Consider the following 22,285-nt stretch of genomic DNA (forward strand, 5'->3'; position numbering starts at 1 on the left):
TACACTATCACAACACCAGAGTCAAGTACTGGACAATACTACACATATATACTTGTTACTACACTATCACAACACCAGAGTCAAGTACTGGACAATACTACACATATATACTTGTTACTACACTATCACAACACCAGAGTCAAGTACTGGACAACACTACACATATATACTTGTTACTACACTATCACAACCTCCAGAGTCAAGTACTGGACAATACTACACATATATACTTGTTACTACACTATCACAACACCAGAGTCAAGTACTGGACAATACTACACATATATACTTGTTACTACACTATCACAACACCAGAGTCAAGTACTGGACAATACTACACATATACTTGTTACTACACTATCACAACACCAGAGTCAAGTACTGGACAATACTACACATATATACTTGTTACTACACTATCACAACACCAGAGTCAAGTACTGGACAATACTACACATATATACTTGTTACTACACTATCACAACACCAGAGTCAAGTACTGGACAATACTACACATATATACTTGTTACTACACTATCACAACACCAGAGTCAAGTATTGGACAATACTACACATATATACTTGTTACTACACTATCACAACACCAGAATCAAGTACTGGACAATACTACACATATATCCTTGTTACTATACTATCACAACACCAGACTCAAGTACTGGACAATACTACACATATATACTTGTTACTACACTATCACAACCTCCAGAGGCAAGTACTGGACAATACTACACATATATACTTGTTACTACACTATCACAACCTCCAGAGTCAAGTACTGGACAATACTACACATATATACTTGTTACTACACTATCACAACACCAGAGTCAAGTACTGGACAATACTACACATATATACTTGTTACTACACTATCACAACACCAGAGTCAAGTACTGGACAATACTACACAAATATACTTGTTACTACACTATCACAACACCAGAGTCAAGTACTGGACAATACTACACATATATACTTGTTACTACACTATCACAACACCAGAGTCAAGTACTGGACAATACTACACATATATACTTGTTACTACACTATCACAACCTCCAGAGTCAAGTACTGGACAATACTACACATATATACTTGTTACTACACTATCACAACACCAGAGTCAAGTACTGGACAATACTACACATATATACTTGTTACTACACTATCACAACACCAGAGTCAAGTACTGGACAATACTACACATATATACTTGTTACTACACTATCACTTTATATCATAATACGTATCCACACACTCTTGACTATAAACACACTCCTAATAAAATGTTAATTTCTCGTCATAAGACACAAAAAGCTTTGGTTGAATCTGAATGTTTTATTCAAGATGTCGTGGAGGTTGAACTGAACTGGAGTGTTTGTGACGCGTGTCAGCGACAGATGTTCATGAACTGAAGCAGCAAAGTAAAGATCATCACGATGTCCAAGTACAGTGTGAGGGCAGCGAAGATGTATTCTTCAGGAGACATCTGCAGCTTCCTGTGCTTACCTCCCACGATCAACTGAGTGTCGAACACCAGGTACTGAGGAGGGAAGAGAGGAGGGAAGAGAGGGAGGAAGAGAGGAGGGAAGAGAGGGAGGAAGAGAGGAGGGAAGAGAGGGAGGAAGAGAGGAGGGAAGGAAGGAAGAGAGCAAACAAATCAATTAAAAAATTATTAATTAAAATGTCAGAATTTGAGTTAAAAAATCTGATCCTTGGTTTGATTGATTCTCTTGTTTATTTGTGTCCTGATGGTTCCAAGTGTTTACTCACCAGTGAGAACAAAAGCGTGGCCAGACTCGCGTATAAGATGTGAAGGAACTAAAAGTTCATGAAGAAACAAAACAAAACACATTTTCAACTTCCTGGTCCAAAGTCTTGGTTCAGAAAATATATAAAATATAAAAGACGTGAGAAACTGAAGTGAACAAATAAAATAAACATTATATATAAAAATACATATTAAATTAGATGATGAAGACACTTAGGAAATAAACTCAATTATTATTATTTTAAGTGACATTTAAAAAGTAAAATAATATGAGAATCAAGTAAAGGAATGAATACATTTTTTGGGGGGGAATTTTGTTGCCCTTTGACCCCACTTTGACCCCTGTGACCTCCAGGAAGAAAGTTTCTCTTGGACTGACCTGAGACCTAATGATGGCACAGAGCAGAACGAAGGACAGGATGCTCCAGGAGAGAACCCACAGACTTCCAGACGCCATGGTGAAGTCCCACTGATGGAGAGGATGGAGGGATGAGAGGAAGAGTGAGAGACAGAGTGAGACAGAGCGAGAGAGAGGAATAAAGATGGGGAGATAAAGAGAAAGATGGAGGGAGAGGAATTCAAAGAGAGAGAAATACATGGAGGGAGAGGAAGACAGAGCAAGAGAAGGAAAGACGCGAGAGACAAAGTGAGAGAATGAAGGAGAGAGATAGAGGAAGGTGAAGTGAGAGAGAGAGTGAAAGGAGAAAAAAGAAAAGATGTCGAATTTATCAAGTGAAAAAATAAACATAAAGAAGCTAAAACTTGAATAAACAGAGAAGTTTGTCTGTGACTGTGACAGGAAGTGAGAAAATAAGAGCAGGAAGTGACTTGTGACAGGAAGTGAGAAAATAAGAGCAGGAAGTGACTGTGACAGGAAGTGGGAAAATAAGAGCAGGAAGTGACTGTGACAGGAAGTGAGAAAATACGAGCAGGAAGTGACTGTGACAGGAAGTGAGAAAATAAGAGCAGGAAGTGAGAAAATACGAGCAGGAAGTGACTGTGACAGGAAGTGAGAAAATAAGCGCAGGAAGTGACTGTGACAGGAAGTGAGAAAATAAGAGCAGGAAGTGAGAAAATACGAGCAGGAAGTGACTGTGATAGGAAGTGGGAAAATAAGAGCAGGAAGTGAGTCTCACCTTGGTATTCAAGGAGAACAGAGTGAGTGAGAAAGAAACGAGTGCCGTCGCCCCCATGGCCCACAGAACCGCGTCTGACCGGATGAACCTGCAGACACATCGGTGAGAGACTCGGATCACAGCGTGAAGGCATTAATGTGGTTGACAAAGAACTTCTGCAGCAAAATGTTTTCTCAAGATAATAAAATAAAAAAAATGTTAAAGAAAATACTACAACAAATTAAATAAATGACGTCATGAAAAACAAAACAAAAAAACTATAATATAATTAAAAGGCAACATAAGAACCTAAATTAAATCTGACTCTTGCTAACATGTTATAACTCATCAATAACTGATTCGTGTTCACGTGATCAATAACTGATTCGTGTTCACGTGATCAATAACTGATTCGTGTTCACGTGATCAACAACTGATTCATGGTCACGTGATCAATAACTGATTCATGGTCACGTGATCAATAACTGATTCATGGTCATGTGATCATAACTGATTCAAGTTCAGGTGATCAATAACTGATTTGTGGTCATGTGATCAATAACTGATTCGTGGTCAAGTGATCAATAACTGATTCATGTTCACGTGATCAATAACTGATTCGTGGTCAAGTGATCAATAACTGATTCATGTTCACGTGATCAATAACTGATTCATGGTCACGTGATCAATAACTGATTCATGGTCATGTGATCATAACTGATTCAAGTTCAGGTGATCAATAACTGATTTGTGGTCATGTGATCAATAACTGATTCGTGGTCAAGTGATCAACAACTGATTCATGTTCACGTGATCAATAACTGATTCACGGTCACGTGATCAAGAACTGATTCACGGTCACGTGATCAACAACTGATTCATGTTCACGTGATCAATAACTGATTCATGGTCACGTGATCAATAACTGATTCATGGTCACGTGATCAATAACTGATTCATGGTCATGTGATCATAACTGATTCAAGGTCATGTGATCATAACTGATTCAAGTTCAGGTGATCAATAACTGATTCATGTTCACAAGATCAATAACTGATTCATGTTCACAAGATCAATAACTGATTCATGTTCACGTGATCAAGAACTGATTCGTGGTCAAGTGATCAACAACTGATTCATGTTCACAAGATCAATAACTGATTCATGTTCACAAGATCAATAACTGATTCATGTTCACGTGATCAAGAACTGATTTGTGGTCAAGTGATCAACAACTGATTTGTGGTCAAGTGATCAACAACTGATTCATGTTCACGTGATCAAGAACTGATTCGTGGTCAAGTGATCAACAACTGATTCATGTTCACAAGATCAATAACTGATTCATGTTCACAAGATCAATAACTGATTCATGTTCACATGATCAATAACTGATTCATGTTCACGTGATCAACAACTGATTCATGTTCACGTGATCAACAGCTGATTCATGGTCACATGATCAACAGCTGATTCATGGTCACATGATCAACAGCTGATTCATGGTCACATGATCAACAGCTGATTCATGGTCACATGATCAACAGCTGATTCATGGTCACATGATCAACAACTGACTCATGGTCACATGATCAACAGCTGATTCATGGTCACATGATCAACAGCTGATTCACGGTCACGTGATCAATAAATGATTCATGGTCCTGTGATCAACAACTGATTGATGATCAATAACTCACACGGCCAGAGAGCCCAGCATGGCTCCTTCCACGAGCGTCTGAAACAGAGCAGACAGTGAGCGACGGCAGCAGGATTGAACCAACAACACTCACGAAGACTCCGAGGCAGATGTAGTTCAGAGGAACTTTACGCCTCAAGCCGTCGCAGCAGACGAGCATGATGACCAGGATCGGCATCACAATCCTGTCAGGGGTCAGAGGTCAGAGGTCGTGCCATGAACAACAAGAAGAGAAGAAGAAGAAGAACTTACGCCAGCGAGTAGAAGAACCAGATGGTTTCGTGGACCCAGTCCCTCAGGTGACCCCTGAAGACGTGACAGGATTATAATAATAACAACAACAACTACAAAGAATAATTATAATAATAACAATAACAGTAATAAACTAATAACACTAATAATAACCATAACAATAATAATGATCATAACAATAATAACCATAACAATAATAATAATCATAACAATAATAACAACAACATAATAATAACAGTAATAACAATAATAATAGCAATAATAATAACAAAATAATAATAATAATCATAACAACAATAATAATAATCATAATAATAATCATAATAATAATCATAACAATAATAACAACAATAACAATAACAGTAATAACAATAATAATAACAAAATAATAATAATAATCATAACAACAATAATAATAATCATAATAATAATCATAATAACAATAATAACAACAATAACAATAACAGTAATAACAATAATAATAACAAAATAATAATAATAATCATAACAACAATAATAATAATCATAATAATAATCATAATAACAATAATAACAACAATAACAATAACAGTAATAACAATAATAATAACAAAAAAAATAATAATAATAATAATAGGATCAGGAAAACAATTACAACAACAATAATAATAATAATAACAATATTTTTAATGATTGACACTAATGTTGAGGATTTAATGTAAAGTCAAGTCTGTTTCTGAACTTAAAAGAAAAGTATTATTACACAAGGTTTATACAAAATAAACAATAATTAAACATGTAAATATTGTTTTGATTTTTAAAAAAGCAACTAAAATAATGATATGATTATAAAAAAATATATTATTTATATTGATAAACAGGTTATTTATGTATTTAAAATCAAATTTATAAAAGAAAAAAAGAAAAAAGTTCTTCAATGAAAGATATGATAGAATCATAAGTTTATATTTTAGTAAAAGTTAATTATATGAAAAAAATAGAATTTACTAAATTAAATACATGATTATAGGTTATGAATTAAAAAAGGTTATTATTCAAATAAAAAGGATATTATATTATAAAAATATGATAAGTTATTCATATAAAAAGGTTAAATATTAAAGTAAAAGTTAATGATATGTTTGTGGTTGATATTAAAAAATAAAATAAAGCAACTAAAATAAAGATGTTGTTCTGTAGATAAAATATGTGATAAGTATAGATTAAAGTGACACTAAGAAGCACGAATAGAAAGCATCTTCACCAGAACAGGAAGAGGCAGATGATGGCGACGGTGACGAGCAGCTGCAGCATGAGGGTCAGATACACCTTCCTGATAAAACCTGCTCGTGGGTCAGAGGTCAGCGAGCGAGGGCGTAAGTCAAGGTCGTCTCACCTCGTCGCACCGACGCCTCGCTGAAGACGTTCTGCTCCACGCTCTCGATGTACTGGGGCGGCGAGTGTTGGGGGTCCAGGGGCCCCTCAGAGAAGCCCATGTTGACGAACTGACCCGAGACCACGGACACGCCTCCATTTCCTGCCTGAACACAAACACATGTTTTATTGTTTTATGATGTCTTTATTGTTTCTTATATTTTCAATATTATTTTATTGATTTACAAAAACATATTTGGTTTTAAATAAAACTCTTGATTTAAGATGATCAACAATATATGACTTTTTATAATTCATTTATAATGAATCTATATTAATATGTTTTTAATACATAAACCTTTTTAAATATAATTATTGTTTCATTTAATAATATTTTTAAATTGAGATTTTTATATTTTTCTCTGTAACATTTGACAACTGTTTATTTATTTTTAAATGTTTTAATCATTAATACATTATATTTTTAGTTTGATTATTTATTACAGTATATTATATAACGTTAGAAATAATAAGAATTAAAACTATCCGTTTTTTTATTCTTAAAACCTATTTTTAATTTTAAAATAATCATATATTCAAAATATTTACACCATAAATTAACCATAAATATTGCACCATACATTTCTACCATCAGCTCATTTATTATTTTCTTCTTTATTTTTATTATTTTTTTTAAATCTTAATCATTTTTCATACTTTTCTAGAAGTTTTATGTGCTTTATTACCTTTATTTTTGGTGTTTGTTTGATCTTGACTGACATGATTCATGGACTAACTATCCTCAGATTAATCATTAAGTTTAATGACATCCCGTCGTGTCGATCATTTATTCAATAACTAGTCAATCTTCTGATAAGTCGTGATGAAAGTTAATCATCAAACGGTTCTGATCAGATTCATTGATTTCCCGTCAAGAGCTCAAACTCACGTTGTACCCGGAGCTCCAGTTCTGGGCGTTCCCGTCGGCGCCGTACGCCGGCGGAGGTCCGAAGGCCCGGTCGTCACGTCCTTGAGTCTGATCCATGAGTCACGTGAGGATCAGCAGGAGCTGCTGCCGCGAGCGAGACGATGTCAGAGTGGAACCAATAAGTGTGTAATTACACAATGATGTATCGCACAAACACGTCCGTGTCTAACGCGTCTAATGATGGCCTCGAGCCTCGTTAATAGAGCCGAGTGTTTACTTAATGACCGACGCCGGTCGCGCTGATGGAGCTGTTGTCGTAATTGACTCTTATCTCCACGTTTACAGCTAAATTAGCGGCTAGCATGTTCGCGCACGACATCTCGTGCTCGTCCGACTGTGACTCACCTGTTAGAGGTTTTTGTTACTACACTATCACAACAGGTTCAATAACGCCAAACTAAATGTTGCGCAAACACTCGAGTTGAAAACAAGGTGTTGGATTCAAACGTTTAAGCTGCAGCAATACAGTAGATTGAAAACTTTGTCTGGCTCCCTCCAGTGTCAGAACAGTGTAACTCATGTTTTGGAACCTATGTCGATTACTAGACTTTGGTGTTGTTATAGTGTAGTAACAAATATATATGTGTAGTATTGTCCAGTACTTGACTCTGGTGTTGTGATAGTGAAGTAACAAGTATATATGTGTAGTATTGTCCAGTACTTGACTCTGGTGTTGTGATAGTGTAGTAACAAGTATATATGTGTAGTATTGTCCAGTACTTGACTCTGGTGTTGTTATAGTGTAGTAACAAGTATATATGTGTAGTATTGTCCAGTACTTGACTCTGGTGTTGTGATAGTGTAGTAACAAGTATATATGTGTAGTATTGTCCAGTACTTGACTCTGGTGTTGTGATAGTTTAGTAACAAGTATATATGTGTAGTATTGTCCAGTACTTGACTCTGGTGTTGTGATAGTGTAGTAACAAGTATATATGTGTAGTATTGTCCAGTACTTGACTCTGGTGTTGTGATAGTGTAGTAACAAGTATATATGTGTAGTATTGTCCAGTACTTGACTCTGGTGTTGTGATAGTGTAGTAACAAGTATATATGTGTAGTATTGTCCAGTACTTGACTCTGGTGTTGTGATAGTGTAGTAACAAGTATATATGTGTAGTATTGTCCAGTACTTGACTCTGGTGTTGTGATAGTTTAGTAACAAGTATATATGTGTAGTATTGTCCAGTACTTGACTCTGGTGTTGTGATAGTGTAGTAACAAGGATATATGTGTAGTATTGTCCAGTACTTGACTCCGGTGTTGTGATAGTGTAGTAACAAGGATATATGTGTAGTATTGTCCAGTACTTGACTCTGGTGTTGTGATAGTGTAGTAACAAGGATATATGTGTAGTATTGTCCAGTACTTGACTCTGGTGTTGTGATAGTGTAGTAACAAGGATATATGTGTAGTATTGTCCAGTACTTGACTCTGGTGTTGTGATAGTGTAGTAACAAGGATATATGTGTAGTAATGTCCGTATTGTGAATATTATTATGTTAATTATGACTATAAAAACATGTATTCATACACACCTTTTTGAAATATAAATTATAAAAATGTAATTAAAACCCAATGATACAATCCTCTTAAATACCTTTATGATAACATGAAAAAATATCTTGATATTTTAGTTAAATATTGATATTTTTTGACACGTGAATCACGTTGAACTCTGAGTCGTTCCTGATGAAGCACCAGATCTTATTTTGACTTGTATCATCATGTTATTGACACAGATGAGACGGATCAGTCGTAGAAGGTCCAGAGAGAACGATCGAAGGAGGAAACAGAACTTCCTGCTCGTGGTGAGATCAGTACCTACAGGAGTCACACCATGAAGACAAACACCTGATCCTGACGATGGAGCTCCAGACTCCACACAAACCAACATAGAAGACGAGATAATAAACTCACTCTGAACGTTCCCGCTGTGGCGACGAAAGGATTGAAGAGACGAGAGACCAACTGTCTGCTGTGTCGTCGCTTCCTGGTGTGGATCCTCCTCCGGGTCATAGTCCACCTGCTATCAGCAGAGGAGCCGCAGGAACCATGGATCCCTCGTCAGGCCGGATGGGGAACTCTGACCAAGTCCTTCAGTCGCCATTAGACCTGCTAGACGTTTGTGTGTCAACCTTTGTTGTCATCGATCCTGAGGCTGATGTTTCTCCTGCAGCATCTCAGCAGAGGAACCTGTTGAAGATCCATTTCCTGGACGTGCTCGGACCCGTTGGTGGCTCCTAACAAGCTCCCGAGGATGGATGGAGGACGCGAAGCTGCTATGTTTCACACTCTAGATTTGTCGAGCGGCTCGCGGGAGAATTGTGGAAGATGCTGAAAATACACACAGTAAAGTGGGTCAGTAAAGAATTGCAGGAGAAAAGAAAATGATGGAGGAGAGACCAGATCTGTTGTGTTCCAGGTTTATCTGAGGGAACCTGGAACACAGATCTCCACCAGCAGAGTCCAGAGTATTTTACAATAACTTTCTTCAACTCAGACTCTTCATAACACAACATATTGTCATCATCTGATGAAGCTCAATGTGTGTGTTGTTGTGATGTGTGACTCTATTGTATCACCAGTGTGTGTGTGTTGTTTGACTCTATTGTATCATCAGAGTGTGTGTTGTTGTGATGTGTGACTCTATTGTATCAGTGTGTGTGTGTTGTTGTGATGTGTGACTCTATTGTATCATCAGTGTGTGTGTGTTGTTGTGATGTGTGACTCTATTGTATCATCAGTGTGTGTGTGTTGTTGTGATGTGTGACTCTATTGTATCATCAGTGTGTGTGTGTTGTTGTGATGTGTGACTCTATTGTATCACCAGTGTGTGTGTGTTGTTTTACACTATTGTATCATCAGAGTGTGTGTTGTTGTGATGTGTGACTCTATTGTATCAGTGTGTGTGTGTTGTTGTGATGTGTGACTCTATTGTATCATCAGTGTGTGTGTGTGTTGTTGTGATGTGTGACTCTTTGTATCATCAGTGTGTGTGTGTTGTTGTGATGTGTGACTCTATTGTATCATCAGTGTGTGTGTGTTGTTGTGATGTGTGACTCTATTGTATCATCAGTGTGTGTGTTGTTGTGATGTGTGACTCTATTGTATCAGTGTGTGTGTGTGTTGTTGTGATGTGTGACTCTATTGTATCATCAGTGTGTGTGTGTGTGTGTTGTTGTGATGTGTGACTCTATTGTATCATCAGTGTGTGTGTGTGTTGTTGTGATGTGTGACTCTATTGTATCATCAGTGTGTGTGTTGTTGTGATGTGTGACTCTATTGTATCATCAGTGTGTGTGTTGTTGTGATGTGTGACTCTATTGTATCATCAGTGTGTGTGTTGTTGTGATGTGTGACTCTATTGTATCATCAGTGTGTGTTCTCAACACTTGACATTAGAACATGATCTTAAGCTCCGCCCACTGAAAACACTGTTGTTCTGGAGATGAAATCTTGTTGACCATAACCACACCCACTCTGCTGTGATTGGTCAAGCATGGAGGTTTATCACTGCGCGTCATCAATGGTCTCAATGTGGTCTCCACCCACCAAGAGACTTGTTGTATAAACAAAGCGTGATTAAAGCTGGAGGAGTGAAGCCATTATTACGTCATCATGGACTCTCGTAACCTCTCGTTCGTCCAGATTTCAGAGCAACTTTATAAAGTAATGAGTTAAAAACATGGTCATGATGAGAAGTTACTGCGTCTTGAAGAACATTCACTACATGTCAGGAGAGTTGGAGTTTTACATTTTTGCCCTTCAAATATCGCAATGTTTTATTTTCATGACACCGTATCGATATTTAACAGCAATACATGATACAAAAAATATACATTGATTTTTCTTTCAAATCATATTAATTCCTGTGAGATGCCGGTGATGACTGAGGACGAGATGATACAGCTGTAGTTACGACGCCGTCAAGACTCATGTGGTCTACGATGATGAAACACTTTTATAAAGCTTTATCTTTTACACACACGAACCTCTTGGGTCGTCTTCCTCTTTTATCTCCAACATTCTCAGTCCAACAATAAACCTTTTGTCACTTACATCATCCGAGTCTCTCTTAAGTGCCATTTGTGGCCCCTTGATGGCATTCTTCTGGCCCCGAGTGTCTCTTACATCACATGTATTTGTCAGCCAGTGTAAAATGTATATTATTATATAATGTTATTGTTGTGATGAGTCCAATAAAAACACTACACAGCTGAGCTGCAGTTGCTACAAGAAAAAAACAATATTTTACTTATATTAGAGCCATTTACTTTTATTGTATTCTTGTTAATCTCTATATACATTTTGATTTTATCAAATCTAACCGTCTTTGGAAAATATTCAGACATCGGTTAAATTCCTACAAGTCTCTAAATCAGTCACTAAAAGTCTCAACTACATACACATTTGTTTTTTAACTTGTACTAAAGTGTAATTGCCGTTTTGAAAACAGTCTCCATGTTTTTTTTTGTTTACAAAAATTGTATTTTTTTCATTTTGTGTAGTTTTTGCCATGCAGTGAAAGTAACACAATGAAAAGTGGATTTTAATAATAGCTAAAATATAAACAAAACATTGAATTAAGCCACATTCTTTTGTAGGAATAAATAATAGTTTAAAATGTATATTATTATAGAATGTTATTGTCGAGTAAAAACACTACACAGCTGAGCTGCAGTTGCTACAAGAAAAAACAATATTTCAATTATATTAAAGCTATTAATTCTTATTGTATTCTTGTTCATCTCTATATTTATTTTGATTTCATAAAATATAAGCGTCTTTGAAAAATATTCAGACATCAGTTGAATTCCAACAAGTATCTAGTTCAGTCACTAAAAGTCTCAACTACATACACAACTTTGTACACATTGTTTTTTAACTTGTACGAAAGTGTAATTGAAGTCATGAAAACAATCATCATGTTTTTTTGTTTACAAAAATTGTGTTTTTTTCATTTTGTGTAGTTCTTGCCATGCAGGTAAATTCACACAATGAAAAGTGGATTTTAATAATAGCTAAAATACATTCTTTTGTACGACTAATAAACTAATATCTCAGCAAACAAAAAGGGAAACATTTCTCTACATCAAGTCAACATGTGACGAACAATCACCTAGATCTGACAGGAGGCCCCGGGACAGACCTGGGGGTCACACCATGTCCATCTCACTTGACCTTGAAGCCTCTCATTAACCCCTAGAACAGATACCTTCATTACAATAATGAATGTCTGTACTACTCAGAATAAAAAGACATTAAAGCGTGAGTGACCTTTGATATAATCTTAGGTTCAGGTAAGAATCTCACGCGTCTACGTGCAGATCCTTCATGGTTTGATGAAACATTTAATTCCACATCATCAATTAACATCTTTATTTACGCACAGAACAGCATCTTTAAATAAGCGCTCGCTGTTTAATCAAATGGAAGTTCCCGGTGTGTTTGGACTTTAAAAGAAAATGCCAAATTTACCGCATGACTGGCCAAACTAATCATCACGAACGCACGGCGGCTGCAGTGACAGCAGGCCGCCACTGGGGGGCACTGCTCTCCTGCTGGTGCCGTGACGTGACGTGATGGTCACGTGATCTCAACATCAACAACTTTATCATTTCAGCAGCCAGATCATATCTCGTCAGCGGCCTGTCGTCTTCTCTGGAAATTGTGTTATTTTAATTGTGTTATTTGGACACGTCGAGCAAGAATAATTGCGCTGACACGACGACCCTCTTTTTTTCTGTAAGTTTGGTCCAAACTTTCAGGCAAAGATGAGCTCAGTGAGGAACCAGAGGAGGAACGAAGATGGAGCGTCACGTGAACATGTGCTCGTGGTCAACACAGCTGGACCAGACTCGCCTGCACAAACCTGATCTCACCTCTGATGTTTCAGTCGCTCGCTGACAAACAGAGGATTTGAGCAGATTTGAAACCTTTGTTGACACATCAGTCTGAGTTTAACTCTGAGCTCGTCGAGCACGAGTGAGACCGAGAGACAAAAACCTCTTTGGTTCCACTCTTGGTAACAAGTACTACTGTCTCAACACTGCTACTCTTAAAAGTATCACCTCCTACGATCGTACACGTGGGCAGCAGTCGTTACATCCAGCGCTGCAGTATAAGGAAGAATGAAATCCTGGTGATGACTGAGGACGAGAGGATACAGTGAGTCCAGCATCTTTTAAAGCTGATGTTTGGACATATTTTGGTTTCAAAATAAATGAAAGCAGTTACGACTTTGTCTAGAATCATGTAGTCTGTAAATACTACAACACCAGAGTCAAGTACTGAACAATACTACACATATATCCTTGTTACTACACTATCAAAACACCAGAGTCAAGTACTGGACAATACTACACATATATACTTGTTACTACACTGTCACAACACCAGAGTCAAGTACTGGACAATACTACACATATATCCTTGTTACTACACTATCAAAACACCAGAGTCAAGTACTGGACAATACAACACATATATACTTGTTACTACACTATCAAAACACCAGAGTCAAGTACTGGACAATACTACACATATATACTTGTTACTACACTATCACAACACCAGAGTCAAGTACTGGACAATACTACACATATATACTTGTTACTACACTATGACAACACTAGAGTCAAGTACTGGACAATACTACACATATATACTTGTTACTACACTATGACAACACTAGAGTCAAGTACTGGACAATACTACACATATATACTTGTTACTACACTATCACAACACCAGAGTCAAGTACTGGACAATACTACACATATATACTTGTTACTACACTATGACAACACTAGAGTCAAGTACTGGACAATACTACACATATATACTTGTTACTACACTATCACAACACTAGAGTCAAGTACTGGACAATACTAACCATATATACTTGTTACTACACTATCACAACACCAGAGTCAAGTACTGGACAATACTACACATATATACTTGTTTCTACACTATCACAATACCAGAGTCAAGTACTAAACAATACTAACCATATATACTTGTTACTACACCATCACTATATATCACTTTATATATATATATATATATATATATATATATATATATATCTCCTTGTATCGTGATACGCATCATATCCACAGAAATTTGCAATACACACACTTGAATGAAAAGGTACTCAAAAGTACTCAAATAAATAGATTGGTCGAACACTATGGATGATTCTCTCACACATAGTGATGAGGCATCAATGGAGTCATATTGCTTTGACTCACAGATGTGAATCACTTGCTTCTAGCTTAAGGTGTGTATATATATATATATATATATACTGTATAAGTTTAAGTAACGTTATTCAAAGGGCAGATCGACAGAGACGCTGATATTGTTTCTTTCTCAGCAGCATTCGTGCTATCAGGTGGAGTTCAACAGCAGATCCTTCCGAGTCAGTTCCCGACATCTCGGCAGTGCCTGGTGTGCCGGGGTGAGGGCGGGGGGGTTCATGCATCCTCGGGCACCGACATAAATCAGCCGCGCATATGGAGGGAAAGTCATGAAAATGACAGACAGGCATGGAGTGAGATAGATGGTCAGGTGGACGTAGTGTTTTCCGTGGAGCTCGCTCCTACAGCTGCGCTCCGTGGCCCGCGGGCCTTGAGGGACCACTGGGGTCACGGCGGGGAGCGTTAAGGTGTCGCCGGGAAGAGGGAATGTAGCCATCAGGCAGGTCTGGTGCTCGCAGGGTGAGTGAGTGTTGTGGCCTCACGCGGATTTATTTACGCACTTGAAGGTGAGGATTGTGTTGGCGAGTCTGCAGGTGTGCGACACTTTATTTACAGCCGCCTCCAGCCGCTGGAGACGAACGGCTGAGCAGAGAGTCGACTGCATGTAGAAGAGAGAAGATGATCGTGTTTGACGTACAGGAAGTTAATGACGTCGTTTCCTGTTTACCTTCTGTTGTCAAACGAAACTAACGGACAAAAACAAACCAGCAACACCTGAAGTTCATTCTTGATCTAGTTTATATCAATCACTATATTCATGTTTTGAAACGTTATTTAAAATATAAAATATTTGTTTTCTTGTTACTCGTATACATTTTTTTACTTGTTTAATTAAAAATTAGACAAGCTTGGTTTTAGTTTGACAAAGTAAAATACTTTAAAATGTCTTCAATTTTTATAAATTGACATTTTTCTCCACATAATTCAAGGCTTAAATGTATATAACATATTTTTTTATTTTTACCTAGGATATTAATTTATATATATATATATATATATATAAATTAATATCCTAGGTAAAAATAAAAAAAATATATATATATATATAAATTAATATCCTAGGTAAAAATAAAAAAAATATATATATATATATATAAATTAATATCCTAGGTAAAAATAAAAAAATTATATATATATATATATATAAATTAATATCCTAGGTAAAAATAAAAAATTATGTTATATACATTTAAGCCTTGAATTATGTGGAGAAAAATGTCAATTTATAAAAATTGAAGACATTTTAAAGTATTTTACTTTGTCAAACTAAAACCATATATATATATATATATATATATATATACACACACTTTAAATAGTCATAATATGTTATTTAATATATATTATTAAGATTGATTTGTTAACCCTTACTATTTATATGAATGACATATAAAGATTAAAATAATTAAAACCAGGAGTTTACATTTTTTTCATATAACTTATAAAACATGTTCTCATACTATATATCAAGATGTAATCAAATAATCGTTTAATTATTATCCCCCTTAATATTAATTGCATATTTTGCAATTCTGAATTGATTATCTAAAAATTGATTTTTCCTTTTTTCTAACTTATTCGTCCACAAAGTCCAAAAAGGCTCAACATTGTCCTGCAGCCACGACTTCCTCATTATTGTTGCGACTACAGTGTGAAGAGGTTCCTCGTCTTCTTCTCAAGTAAAGGTTCAACTAAAAAAGCTATTAAGCTCAAATATTTATAAAGTTACAAACTTCTTTCAGCCACAGGCAGCTTCCGGGTCAACCATGCAAGCTCGGTAAAGAGAAAATCAAATATTTAAAAACTAAATTACATGGTCTTTGCATTAAAAATATATTTTGGTTTTGTATCAAATAAAAAAGATCTTATCTTATAAAAATTGCCTGGTACTTTAGCTATTATTATTTTTATTTATTTATTCTTTAACTAGATTAATTTAGGATTTACATTTCTTAGATTGTTGATCCCTTTATAAGTCATATTTTTTTAATAACCGAGTATCTTTCTCTTTGTTTAATAAAAAAAAGAAGGTCAAATTTAATTTAAAAAAAGAACGACAGTAAATAGTCATTATATCGTCTCTAGATTGTTTTTTCATCCGTAAGATTGTTTTTATTTGTTTACTCAGAAGGTGACTCACTGAAGAGGAAGAGACTCCATAAAGCTCTTCGGCGTCTTCGCTCTGATGTCGGACAATATTCTTGTGGCTGCAGACGCTGATGCGACATGACAGCTGACAAGTAAGAGTAATCGTGGCCTGGTGGGAGAGAATGAAGTGCTCGTGAGGCTCGGTGTCCAGAGACAGACGGAGGATTCGTCGCTGACGTGGTTCACCCATTTCCTGTCTGATGCTGTCTGTCAGCGGCGAGGCGGAGTGCGAACGCTGCTCAGAGCAGGAAGTATTCAACAGACATGCGACGCTGCCGAGCTCTACATGACAGAACCGCCGTGACAACATGGCTCCAGTCACAAAGTTACAAGAGTCAGAACCGTCTTCATCGTGACCCGGTTCACTCTCGCCCTGAGATTAATACATCAAATAAATAAAGTGCTTCCAACTCCGGCTCATGACTTTGACCTTAAAACTGCTACTTGGCTTTTCACGGTAATAAATGACGTTAATGGTGCAGGGCTGACATCCGTCACGGCGGCCATTAGCGGCGGCGCCGCTCATTTTGTCTCGCGTGGCGACCGTGTTGTGGCGATAAGTCGAGCTGATGTCCTTGTACAGGAAGTGGACGCGGTGGGTCCGTGCGACACGTGTTCCGATGATGTGGTTCTGCTCAGAGTACCGTGAGCACGGAAGTGAGACGGGCTGTGGTCCGGGTCATTCATTAAACAGTCGCTGACGTCTAAAAGGACTGCGTCCGCCTCCACACTCCCCCTCCATGAATGATGGTCCGTACAAGCACCATTATCCACGGCCATTATGTACACTATATGCAGCGAGTGAGAAATGATCACAGACGATGTGTGTTTTTAGTAAATGAAGCAAAGGTGCTGCTGGCAGACACTCGCTCTTCCTACACCTCCGCCATCCTTTCTTTAGCTCTCTCCTTCCTTCTCGTGTCGTTCTCTCGCTTCATCTCTGACTCTTGACACTACAGGCACCTGTTCCACCCTGACCGCACCCTCTTCTTCACCGCCTCTTTAGTCTTTAGTCTTTAGTCTAGACAACAAGAAATATCTATACACTTATATTTCACCCAAATATTAATTTATTTGTAATATTCTAAAAATGTCAAAACACGGAGTCCGTTCCAGTCGCTCCTACACGACGTCACTTCCGGTTCTTATACTTCGCTTTGTGGAGAAAGATGGTCAATCCAGAGTGTGTCACGGGTCGTTTATTCGCCGCTTCAAGTCAAACAAAATACAAGCTTTACGATTGCGACCCGACGCACTTTCTCCCGCCGACTGTACAGGTCAATAGCCTCGGGCAGAAAAGGTCCCGATCTGTAGAAACATCGCTATATTTAAGGCAAATTTCCCGCCCAGGGGGTCCTCCTTTCCGGCCAAATGATTCTTTCTAGTTCCCTTTGTCCCGATCCCCCTTAGAGAGACATCCTGATTTGTTTTCTTGTAATCTAATCATTCAAATGTTCTCGGTTTCCGTCTTTTATCCCCCCTTTCCCGGGTGTGTCTTGCTTCGTTCTTTGATCTACGATTTAAGGTGTGATTTGCAGATAAACAGATGTTTTAAATTACCGGTGTCGTATCTAATCCTGATCCGAGCTTTTCTTGAACCAGTGAATCAGTCTGAGTGGATGTTGATTGTGAATGTGTAGTCAAACGTTTAAGCTCATAGATCAAGCGAGTAATTTATACTTTATATTTTGATTATCTTTTAGCATTATTTTTTAGTATGGTGTATACGTATAGTGTATAATCATTTTAATCTAACAATTCAAATGAACATACAATTAAATCACAACCATCTCAATTTGAAAATCGCGTTTATATGGCGAATGCAATTAATGGTCCTGACCGGCAGCGACACCTTCTCAGTCCCATGTTAAACCGGTTCCTCCACAAGATGGAAGCTGTAGAAACGTCAACGGTCGGCGAGTTACGACGCTCGCCACGTTGAAGAGGCCGTGCATCACGTCTAAACATCTCGGTGACACAATGAAACGTCTCGTATTAATTCAAGCCTCACAAGTGCATCTTTTCAACGAGAGCAGGAAATTACGACGCCATAAATATTCCAATCATAGTAGAAGGCTGTGGTCGTGGCGCGAGGGCCTGGACGGACGGTCAATGACATGAAATATAGAGTGAACCTGAAGGTAATAAAAAGGACTCCAGCCACGAACACATCTAAGATAGTTGCAAATCTAAATGCTGATTAGCAAAGTCTCTGTTTGATAACAACGTCACATGTGTTGTGTCGATTATGAAGCCCGTTACATTTCTCTGAAGCAGTTTCTAAACGTGTCGGCGTGTTGTTTGGCTGCTTCTCCGCCCTGGGATTTGACTGAGAGGAATCTGAAGTGAGTGTGGGAGTGAATTTTTCATGAAGCACGAGGACAAAAATCACAAAAACGAGATGCTTCTTCCTCGTCGTCTGAGCTGCACTCATTCATCAAAGGAAATGAGAAATTGGTTTCAAAGATTGTCTGTTTTGAGCTAATAGATTGATGAATGACATCTTAATAAATCTTCCATCTGTCACATATGGGAGAAAACCAAGAGAAGCTCGATGATTTTAAGTACACAAGGGGGGGATGTTCTCACAGGGCCTCTTATAAAAGCTTGTTTGACCGAAGACTGTGTTTATAATCCAACTCTAACAGCCACATGAATACAGACAGCTTGTAGGCTATCTTTAAATGGAATATGATTTCCTATAAAAACAACTACGATAATCTTTTCCATTACTTTGCATTGAGACCTGAGCATGTTTGAGCGTATAAACAAAGAATAATTGGCCCTAATATTGGCCCTAAGTGTTCCACAACCCTTTCTGCATGTGAGCGAGATACATTATTAGCAACATTAACTTTGGATGTAACTTTAGTTTAATAAACATGTCCAGGCCCTTAAATGGTTATGAATAGTGTTGTTGGGTAAACCAGTTGTGAAGCTTGTTTGAGGACGGATCATGTACGACAACAAACAGATAAACACACATGACCCACAATTATTGAGCCTCCAGTAAAAAATGTAGTTTTTGAATATGGGTTAATCCTACATATTAGGCGAGGTTTGGCCCTTTGACTGTATTTATGTTACGAGGTAAAAATATCACGTGAAAATATTTTTATTTTACCCATTGTGTATATATATATACTGTATGTATTTTTTTTCCATCATTCATTACCAGTCTAATAATATGACTTCAGGGTTTTGGGACTTATGTCCTCTGCCATTGTTTGAGTATTTAATTCCCTCTTATAAATAACGATCTTATATTTAATATATGTGAATACAAAAAAAAGAAGCTTTTATACAAGATTTAGAAGTTTTACTTAATTATCTACTTTTTGCTTGTTTATTTGAGCGTGACAGGCTCTCACAACAACCCCTGTAATAGACGCAGATAAACATGAAACAAGCGTACATAAACAACAACTCTAAATCATCTCTACGTCTTAAAAAATGACTCAATTATTTGACGGAACATTCTAATGCTAGAACAATAAATCACTGCAGCAACACAGCCGACAACAACTTAACTATATCCTCAGTTTGGGTTGAACCCAGACAATTACAAACTGCTGTGGCTCCATCACGACCTCTTGTTGAATCCAGTATTCATGGATTCTTCTGTTGTACTCTGACGGGGAATAATAAAGTTGTTTAAGATTCACTTTGTGTTGCTACTCTCCCTTGATAATGACACGCGGCTCATTTCTCATCTTCTACATTTGAGACGATGGTCGTTAAAGCCCAGGATTGGCAGGTTTGCTCATATTCTTGGCAAGTAGATTAATTCAGAGCCGGAGAATTATCATTGATCTGATTATTAATGATGTTCCAGTAATCCTGCAGAAAGAAAATGAATATTCTGCATTATAATGGATCCACTCTATCATTTATGCCCAGTTCTGCCGCTATTAATCATATTGTAGGAATCTGCAAAACCTGCATCTCTGCCCTGAATAACCAACTACACACACACCCACACAGACACACACACATCCAGCCCTCATGACAGGCAGTGTTGATTGTGCTCATTGACCTCAGTTTAACACCTCTCAGCTCATATTAACCGCTGACTTACCAGATCGGCACCAGACTCCGGAGCGAGCGTCTCTAGGAGAAGATAATATTTCACTGAAGCCGCTACAAAGGCATGTACAGTCCTCATCCTCCTAGAGATTAAAAAGACCACATTAAAACATACTATGTGGACTGGGAGACAATCTCAGAGAATATTATAGTTTTAACATTAATCTCATTGTTGCAAGTTAAGTTCTCCAGAGAACTCTCAGCTTGTTGTTTGTCTTAATGAAATAAAAGCAAAACTTTACCAGGACTTAATTCAATAATGCAGATTAAATCAGTCTCTTGTGTTCTGTCGGGTTCTGGCCTCATGAACAACATCTACATGTACGGATCACCAGCAACACACACCTAAAGTTACACACACAACATCACTCAATGGAGCCAATATGACCTCATTTTTTAAGCTATTTTTGGTAGTGAGTGTCTCTTAGGATTCACCCCAATACCCCTCCTATGCACTAGTGATGGAGTACTATTACTATTCTTTTATTTAATGAATATAGTTACACTTAGTTTGTCAATCGCCAGCCATGAACCATCTGCACACATCACTGAAAAATAAAATAACCAGACAACAGCCCATTATATGAATTTGAAGATAATTATAAAAAACGACTCATTTTATAAAAGGCAATTGTTGTGAAATAAATGCGTTATTTTTTCACCCATTATGTGGTGGAAAGAAGTGACACGCGGGTCACAATAAAAGGTTAATCATAAAGATTTATGCCTGTGGAGAGGAAAATGTCATGCAATTGCTTCTTCAAAATTACCTTAAAAAAAGAAGAAGAATTGATGTGGTTTTATCAGTAATCACGGCGCGTGTGTTGAGACTGAAGAACATTCTGTGAAGGTGTTTTATTTTGAGCATCTATGTTGTAGACTCAGCTTTTCTTTTCTCTTCGGATGAACAGGGTGCATTATTCTCGACATAAGTGAGAAGTCTCTCAGACAACAAGTCCATTCAGCTTATTAAGCGTTTACATGTACTTAGTGTGTCAATAGCCCAAGTCGGTCCAGGGATTCCCAGCAGTCGCAGCACCATCTGCACCACAACGCATCCAAGACCCTGAGGACATCTGGCCAACGAGAGCAGAACGTCTGAGAATGGCTCATTAGCAAAAGACGGAGATCTTCAGGGACGACGGGCGGTTCGTCGATTTGGCTCACCAGAGGATCTATAAGAATACCCAGAAACCATCACTCCACGGAGAAGATCGCCGGTGCCAATATTTCTAATCCATAAACAACTTAAAGGGAAATTTCTTAGCGACTAAATTAGCTGAGAAAAAAAAAGTTTTTTCTGTGAATCTTTTGTTGGTATTATCTCAATACAGTGAGATGTTTAAGGAAGACACAATTCTACAACTAAAAACTTACTTTTAATAAACCATTTTAGGGCTTTTGTCTCGAGTAGAAAGAAGATTCTTGACTAATGACGAACCTGTTCAACACGATTTCTCAAACATTTGGTGTTCATGTCAATTGATTTACAGGAGGAAGAAACTAGGGATGTGATGATCCGATCCTGTTAGTATTGTTCTGATCCCGCCTCTCAAACTAAGATTGGGGATGGATGATATAAGT

The 22,285-nt window shown here is 37.4% G+C and overlaps 1 protein-coding gene across 2 annotated transcripts; it reads right to left on the reverse strand.

The window, feature by feature from the left end:
* Positions 1 to 1,385: 1,385 nt before the first annotated feature.
* Positions 1,386 to 9,179, reverse strand: LOC148063046 (protein lifeguard 1). 2 transcript variants are annotated; one of them, XM_087812123.1, is made up of 11 exons: positions 9,120 to 9,179; positions 7,161 to 7,280; positions 6,234 to 6,378; positions 6,102 to 6,180; positions 4,859 to 4,912; positions 4,701 to 4,791; positions 4,608 to 4,645; positions 2,929 to 3,016; positions 2,172 to 2,261; positions 1,795 to 1,842; positions 1,386 to 1,564 (listed from the first exon to the last, which is right to left on the reverse strand). In XM_087812123.1, exons 2-11 carry the CDS (start codon positions 7,254 to 7,256, stop codon positions 1,412 to 1,414), a joined length of 882 nt encoding a protein of 293 aa, XP_087668249.1. In that variant the 5' UTR covers positions 7,257 to 7,280; positions 9,120 to 9,179; the 3' UTR covers positions 1,386 to 1,411. The 2 variants fall into 2 exon arrangements, with proteins under 2 accessions (XP_087668249.1, XP_087668248.1); XM_087812122.1 differs by having other exon boundaries at positions 7,161 to 7,283; positions 9,120 to 9,176.
* Positions 9,180 to 22,285: the final 13,106 nt, after the last annotated feature.

Source organism: Callionymus lyra, chromosome 17, assembly GCF_982586985.1.
Source record: "Callionymus lyra chromosome 17, fCalLyr1.hap1.1, whole genome shotgun sequence".
Taxonomy (NCBI): Eukaryota; Metazoa; Chordata; class Actinopteri; order Syngnathiformes; family Callionymidae; genus Callionymus; species Callionymus lyra.

Coding starts and splice junctions, on each gene's coding strand:
- LOC148063046 (XM_087812123.1), bottom strand. CDS start 7,256: ATGGATCAGACTCAAGGACGTGACGACCGGGCCTTCGGACCTCCGCCG. Junction 2,262..2,928: donor TGTTCTCCTTGAATACCAAG/GTGAGACTCACT, acceptor CCTCTCCATCAG/TGGGACTTCACCATGGCGTC. Junction 1,565..1,794: donor CCACGCTTTTGTTCTCACTG/GTGAGTAAACAC, acceptor TTCCCTCCTCAG/TACCTGGTGTTCGACACTCA.